The sequence below is a fragment of the Ipomoea nil genome, unplaced genomic scaffold, assembly GCF_001879475.1.
Source record: "Ipomoea nil cultivar Tokyo-kokei standard unplaced genomic scaffold, Asagao_1.1 scaffold1576, whole genome shotgun sequence".
In the NCBI taxonomy this organism is placed as follows: Eukaryota; Viridiplantae; Streptophyta; class Magnoliopsida; order Solanales; family Convolvulaceae; genus Ipomoea; species Ipomoea nil.
The window spans coordinates 99,245-107,290 of record NW_017618004.1 but is presented as its reverse complement, the minus strand read 5'-3'; the positions used below and the strand labels follow the sequence as shown (position 1 = coordinate 107,290).

Sequence of the window (8,046 nt, the reverse complement as noted above, 5' to 3'; positions counted from 1 at the left end):
CGATTTCGGTTCGGATTTAATTCGGTTCGGTTTAAGATCCCCAAATTTAAACATTTCCTAATTTTTCGAACATACTACCAAACAATACATATTCACATAATCACATAATCCAAATCCAAACTCTAAACATTATATAATGAAAAGCAATCCAAAGTTCAAACACAATACTAAGTACTAATTACCAAGCATCAGTATAGAAACATGAAACAAAGGAAAATACTGAATATTGTAAATATAACTCAAGTTAGATATAATTGTGAGGTAAAGAACAATTGCGACAAACAACAAAAGTGCAAAGTATAAAACAAGCTATAAAGAAATCAAATAAAAAATTTAAAGGAGATACCAGTGAGAATAGGAACTGAACGGCAGAGCATGCATCAAGGGACTTGGATTTACTTCTTTTTTTTTTTTTAATCAAAAGGAATTTAGTAAAGGCTAATAGCCCGAAGGGTAGCAAACCCCCTAAAGTCATACAAAAGATCCAGTTTAGCTTTGAAAGGGAAAGCTGTAAAGGAACTAAAAATCGCGGGCGAGCCTACAGCTAGTCCCTCCGCCGCAAGGGCGTCGGCTACCTGATTCGCTTCCCTAAAAAAATCATATAGTATTCAGTTCGGTTTGGTTTTTGTTAAACCGTTCGGGTTCGGCTCGCCTCAGCACCGAACCGTTCGGTTTACCAGAATCCCGCACCGTTAGGTTTTCTATTATTAGTTCGGATCGAATCGGTTCGGTTCGAATAAACCGAACCGAATTGCCCACCCCTATGTGAGACATGTTATTCAGTTTCTTTTTATACATACTGTAGTGTCATTTCAGCAAAACTAAAGTATCATTTCAATTCAACTACAGTTTTATTTGACAATGTACACTCAATATGTGAGACCTGTTATTCAGTTTGATTTTATACATACTGCAATTTTATTTCAACACAACTAAAGTATCATTTCAATTCAATTACAATTTCAATTGATAATATAAACACAATATGCATGACAAGTTATTAGTTTCATTTTAGATACATTGTAGTTCAATTTTGTTTTGAACACATACACAAAAAATACAGGATTTGTTAAAATTTAACGGTTGTTGTTTCTTTACTTAAAGAAACGGCGCCGTTTTTGGACCATGATCCACACAGCATGGTCAACGATATAACAACCAGACTTGGGTCAACCTTCTTCCTTCACCATCCCCTTGGGCCAAGGCTCTATCAATAAAACTAGGTCTCGGGCTCCCATGGCGCCATCAGTATCAATAGACACTTTTTAAGTAGGCGCAAATTCTTTAGGTTACACACTATAAGCACGTATAGCTTTAAGATAAATAACAATAATGTCCCGGGGTCCCATGACGCTATCAATATCGATAGACATTTTTTAAGTAGGTGCAAATTCCTTAAGTTACACACTATAAGCATGTATAGCTCTAAGATAAATAACAATAAGAATAAAGCTAGCAAGAAGAAATAATTCTTAATATTTTGATGATAATTTCTGATACATACGAACTTGAGAATGATAGTAAACACCAATAACTTTATTGCATGATGAGAGTCGATACAATTATCCTCCCATCATATAATTCTCTTTTAAAGTGTATCAATTCAATTAGCCTCCGAGTTCGTTTCAGTCTCACCATCGCTTAAACTTCTCCTAGAATCCACATTTTGCACCAATTGATCAGGCATCCTTAACATCTCCGCATCCATTACGTGATCATCAGCCACATTTTCATTTTCTGGTGCAATTGAATTTGGTCCCCAGTAGATCACATACAACCAAATTTGTATGAATCCCAAGAAAAATCCAAAGATGTTTGGCATCTTCAAAATATTAAAAAAAAAAAAAAAGTTTTAAAATATAATATATTGTATTGTACGTATTTGGGTAAACATTCTTAAATTAGTACTATATTAGTTGTTCGATAAAAAAGAAATAGATTTAATCGAGATGAGTTTAGTTACCGCGATATAAAAGTCCTTCAGTAACAAGCCATAGCTGCACCACATAATTTCACTCAATGTGAAGAAGAAGGAGAAGTAGATTGGCAGCAACTCCGCACTTCTAGTTTGAAGTACATGAAGCTACATAAAGCAATTTTGAGAATCCATGTTAGTTTAATGAAAAGGTTGTACAAGTGTCAAAGACCTTGTGGTCGAGCGGCATAACCGTGGATCCGTGGCTCTCCAATCATTATAACAGAGTCAAGTCACTAGTATTAAAAAAAAAAAAAAAAAGATTTTACAAGTTATTACCACTATCTTGTGATTTGAATGGAAGAATGTTAATTCTTTCATTAAATCAAGATCTTGGTTTTGAATTTTGGTATCAAGTTTTAAATGAGTCAAGTTGATATTATTAGATAGAAGAGATTATATATAGTACAAATTTTAAAAGGAAAATGGTATTTTTTTCCTCCTAAATTTAAACATAGTTGTTAATTAATGAGCTAATTTTGGCTTATTTGACCAACATCATTACCTGTTTGACTTGGTTAAAAAAAATCATAAGTATTTGATTAATTAGCTTTTTGTAACAGCTTATTGCTCCAAAACGTTAAAATTCAAAAAGTTACTCAAAGTAGTTTTTTCGATCAGTTTTTTTGAGGAAGTTATTTTGCATGTAATTAGCTATCAGCTAATATCTAATTTACCAAATTAACATCTTTCTACAATCAACTAATGTTATCAACTAGTCAAACTAACTAACTCAATCAGGTAACAACTATCAGCTATTTACCAAACACCCCCGGGGTGTTTGGTAAATGGCTGTTAGCTGATAGCTGTTAATTGATTGGGTTAATGGGTTTGATTAGCTGATAGCATTAGTTGGTTGTAAAAAAGTGTTTGGTAAATTAGTTGTTGGCTGATTATATACAAAATACTTTCTCAAAAAACTAATTGAAAAATAAACTACTTTGAGTAGCTTTTTGAATTTTAGCATTTTGGAGCAATAAGTTATTACAAAAAGCTAATTAATCAAACATTCATATTGATTGTCTAACCAAGTCAAACACCTAATAGTAGTCAAAATTAACTGATAGGCTAACTATTTTACGAAAGACGGGTATATCTCCTTACCACTATGTTAAGGGGTGAAGCCAAAGCAGCCACGGAGATGGCCATATTAATCCATCCAACAATGTTTACACGAGCCACATCGGAGAATAGATACCATGAGACCAGAAAAATTAAAGAGAATCCTCCCATGCATAGAAAATATTCCTTCAATAATGTGTGACGCTGCACAGTTAAAAACACACAAAAACATTAAAGAATATAATTTAACAGTTTTTTTATTTTTTTCAATTTTTTACTTTTAGAAAGATCCATTGAAGACTTTAAATAATATAGATATTATATGAGTTAATTCCACCGGAGGTCCCTTGTCTTTAGTGACAATTCCAAATTTAGTCCTAAATTATCATTTTTGTCATTTTACATTCCAGACTATCGTTTTTTGGACACTTTTAGTCCTTCTCATAATTTTTTTCTATTTTTAGTAAGGGCGTTTTTGTCTCTTCATATTTTTTTTTTGTTATTTTTCCGATTTTAACCAGTTTAATTGGTTTAGGACTTTACTAAAAATTGGTTGAAGAATATGATTACTAAAAATCAGAGGTTACCTAAATTTCTAAACCAATTAAACTGGTTGAAACCGAAAAAATAACAAAAGAAAAATATGAAGAGACAAAAATGCCCTTACTAAAAATAGAAAAACCATGAGAAGGACTCAAAGTGTCCAAAAAACGATAGTCCGGGATGTAAAATGACAAAAACGATAGTCTGGGACTAAATTTGAAATTGCCATCAAAGACAAGAGACCTCCGGTGAAATTAACTCATATTATATTGTATTACCTTAGCTTGATTTGATGCAAAGACAAGGAAAATGAGGATATAGATATTCTCCATAACAATCCCTATTGAGTTGATGGAAATCAAAAGAATGGCATTCTTCTTGATGAAACCATAGTACACCCAAAGCATGCAAGAAAATAGTGTGAGAATATATGTGACCGAATGAAAATCCAATGTTGATTTGGCTCTCCAAATTTGAATAAATGTTGACCTGCAATGTTATATATAGTAGCATGAATAACCACATATATCCAACACCAAATATATAAAATCACATTGCTACGAGCATAGTAACCACTAATTCTTACATTGGTGCAAGAAATACAAAGATTGATGCAATGTTGCCTGAAATACATCAAGAAACTTGTTAGTAGTAGCTTGGAAGAAGAATCACCTAACCCATGATATACCTATCTTCATTATGTTTGAATATAAAGAAGAATTATTTTTAAAAACACACAATTTACCAAGGATTCCAAATAATAAGATCCAGTGGTGATGATGAAGATCTAGAATTTCCATCTCTGATCTTTAAGCACTCATCAGGGGAGCTGAGGGAATATCATTTATAGAGGGCTACGGAGCTTAATTAGCGTAACTGCAAATTAAAGTACTTAAAACATGGGAGAAAGACAAGAAAAATGCATGGGAAACTCTTTCTTCCCATCAAAGGAATGTATATATATATATATATATATATATATAATGTTTTATCGTTTTTTCTTTTCCGTGAAATATTGCTTCTTTAATTTTTCCGGTTGTTAAATATGTTTGTCATTGCAGGCTGAAGTTTATAAGCATAAACCATTACGGAATCTGTCATCAGAAACTGCTTGAAGGATAGTGAATCCTTATACCATGGACCAGGGTTCCAACTGCACTATTGATCTTGGTTCATATGTTTGTATTGTGTGTTATGATTTTTTGTGTCTTGGGTTATGAAATTATGTACTTTATGAGAATGAATTCTCTACTTAGATTAAATTAGTAATTGTGTCGATCTTATGTTATGTAGTTCTGTGTGAACACAAATTATGTACCTACATCAGATTTGAAAAATAAGTAAATATATAACATGCATGTGTATGTGTCTTGTGTTATGATTTTATCATTTTCATGTGTCTTGCATTGTGTTATGAAATTCTGTACTTTACGAGTATGAACTATGTACATCGTCTTTTAAGTCCAACTGAGTTCATATAATGCTATGCTATGTGTCTTGTGTTGTGATTTTTTGTGTTTTGTGCTATGAAATTCTGTACCTAGTATGGATTTTGTACCTCGTTTTAATCATAGTCCATAATGCTATGCGGACCTTGGTCCATGATATAAATTGTTGATAGTGAGAAGCTAGGCCACTCTAATTCATCCAAAAACATTGTTTTAGCATGAACTAGCTAGGCCCAAGAATGGAACTATTGGTCTTGGACAAGTAAAAGTTTAGAATAGGATTGAAGAGTTTTGTTGGAGGACATTACGCACAGCAGCAAAGTCTTTTCCTCTTCATAACAGTATGACATTAAGCACAGCATCAAAGTCTTCTCATCTTCATAATAGTCCATTAGTTGAGTCTTTTCCTCTTCATAACAGTCTGTTATAATAGCTGTTCTCTCCAAACATTTCCTATATAAAGAGCTTTCTTCTTCATCTAGATGTAACAAATGATATACATCAATATGAATCATTTTGTTTCTCTCTTTGGTAACTTCTCCTGCATATAACAGATTCCATTATGGCATCAGAGCCACACCGGCAGTTTACCTATGCTGCCGCCGTCTCCGGCGAAGACAACCCAGGCGTCCAGACTAGTCCTCCAGGCACGCAATCGTCGGTTGACACAGCTTCTCCAACAATTCCGCAAAGGAATTCAAATCAGCAGCAAAGGATCCACGAAGATGTGGAGAATCCTCTATTCTTAAGCTCGAACGAGAATCCTTGCGCCATTCTCGTAAGTCCTCCTTTAACAGGCAGTTCAAATTACTCTTCATGGTGTATTTCAATAAGAATTGCTTTAGAAGTTAAAAATAAATGGGGATTGATCGACGGCACTGTCTCGCCGCCGAGTAGGGAGCATCCTCATCACGCTGCATGGAGGCGGTGCAATTTGATTGTCTGTTCTTGGATATTCAAATCTGTGCACGCCTCTATTGCACAAAGCGTAATGCATCTTGATAAAGCAAAGGATTTTGGGAGGATTTGAGAAGAAGATTCTCGCAGCATGACGCACAGAGAATCTCAGCTATACAAGATGAAATATATAATCTCAGGCAGAACAATCTAACTGTGAGTGAATACTACACCAAGTGTAGGATCTTATGGGAAGAAATGAACTCTTTAAGACCCCTTCCCCAGTGCAAATGCGATCCACGGTGTTCGTGTGATCTCATTGATGAAATCAGAAAGGAACGTGACACAGATCATGTCATGCGATTCCTACAAGGCCTAAATGATGACTATCGCAGCCTGAAATCGAGCGTTCTTGTGCTTGATCCTCTACCGGAGGTATACAAAGTTTTCGGCATGGCCGAAAAACTGGAAAGACAGATCATTCTAGCTAATCTAAGTCTAGGAACACTGGATATTAGCCATGCAAATTCTGTCCAACACAGCCCAGAATCATCTGATGAAGTTGTGGCAGCTCTAAATGGTTATAATGGAAGGAGGAATAATAATGGAAATAAGGGAGCTAAATGTATTTTCTGTGGAATGAATGGGCACAATGTGGACAAGTGCTACAAAAAGCACGGTTATCCTCCGGGATGGATTCTCGGTTTTAAATCAAGAGGAAAAGACTCTGCTGCTGTGTTTAATATCCTCCAACAAGTTTTTCGCACTTTTGGTCCCACGAGTATTGTGACATTAACAGGATTGTTCCACGGCTTTTGAACCTTGCAAACTTGGTCCACAACTATCATTTTTTTTTAGCACAATCTTAATTAACTTCTCTTTTCCTTGTTATAAGCTTATTAGGCATGAGTACAAGAATTTGTAGGAAGAGTTTTATTATTGATCATATCTACAAAGTACAATGTATTTGTAAGGATAAATACAAGAGATAGTCCTAGAATAGCTAGCTAGTATGGGTAAAAGTAGGCCGTTACACTAATATTTTTTGGATTGGATCGGAGTAGAAATTCTATATCTGATAAAATACAAAAGTCCTAATATTAGGGTCCCCATTGTAAAAATACATCTTACGTTTGTGTGTGTATGTGTTAGTCCCAAGTAATTATCATCTTCTAAGTTCCCTTTCTCCATGATTATGCTATGAAGCTTTGATATTGTACTTATCATCGCTTCGAGATTAGCCTTTAGCTTGGGGTCGAAGTGTGGGACCCTTAGAGTTGGGGGTTCAACCTTTTAGGAGAAAAGATTAGTATTTAGCTTGCTAGTTTTTGTCCTTAATAAGTTGAATGTGAAGTGTGAACCACTTTAATTAATGTTCTCTAAGTCTCTCATTAATGTTAACGCGCACAGATTCATCATAATTAACTGTTAATTTAGGAATATCATTAATAAAGCTAAATGAAGTTGGAGTTACCTCTTTTTTTTTTCTTGAGTTACACTTGTGTGAGACGTCTCATGGAACCTTATCCATGAGACCAATTGGGTCAGGTCAATAGGAAAATATAATACTAATTAAGAATAAAGTGGTTGTTATTTATAAGCTAGAAAATGTAATAGTTTTGAGGACAAATGTAATACTTTTGCATTTTTCATCAAAAATATTACATTTTTCTTAATGTTGGCAAGTGTTTGTTATTTATAGGGGAAAATGTATTACATTAATGTAATACTTTTGAGAACAAATGTAATACATTTAATCAAAATGTAAAAGTATTACATTTTTGTTCAAAAGTATTACAATTTCCTAATAAACATTTTATTCCTTATTAGTATTACATTTTATCTTAACCCGAGCCGTCTTACGGACAAAGATCTGTGAAATGGTCTCACAGGAATGTTTGCCTTTTTTTTTTTTCTTTATTTGCCATAAAACACTGTTGTATTTCACCATACTCAATAGAGTTGCACTCTATTGCTTTGGCAATTAAGCTGAAGATAGAGTGTTTCTCCATCATGCTCAAAAGAGTTGTTTTCATCACTCAAACTTGACTCTGATCTTCTAGTGACTTTGTAGTTTCCCCTTTTGTCACTGAACTCTTTCTCTTATCTTGATTTTTCTAG

At 34.0% G+C, this 8,046-nt stretch overlaps 1 protein-coding gene across 1 annotated transcript; it reads right to left on the bottom strand.

Moving 5' to 3' along the window:
- Window positions 1-1,603: 1,603 nt before the first annotated feature.
- LOC109190281 (bidirectional sugar transporter SWEET15-like) lies at window positions 1,604-3,932 on the bottom strand. Its single transcript, XM_019340755.1, has 4 exons — window positions 3,859-3,932; window positions 3,080-3,241; window positions 1,964-2,083; window positions 1,604-1,822 (listed from the first exon to the last, which is right to left on the bottom strand). Exons 1-4 carry the CDS (start codon window positions 3,910-3,912, stop codon window positions 1,604-1,606), a joined length of 555 nt encoding a protein of 184 aa, XP_019196300.1. The 5' UTR covers window positions 3,913-3,932.
- Between the last annotated feature and the right edge of the window lie 4,114 nt (window positions 3,933-8,046).

Coding starts and splice junctions, on each gene's coding strand:
- LOC109190281 (XM_019340755.1), bottom strand. CDS start 3,912: ATGGAGAATATCTATATCCTCATTTTCCTTGTCTTTGCATCAAATCAA. Junction 3,242..3,858: donor TTGCATCAAATCAAGCTAAG/GTAATACAATAT, acceptor TTAACTGTGCAG/CGTCACACATTATTGAAGGA. Junction 2,084..3,079: donor CTTCACCCCTTAACATAGTG/GTAAGGAGATAT, acceptor TGCTTTATGTAG/CTTCATGTACTTCAAACTAG.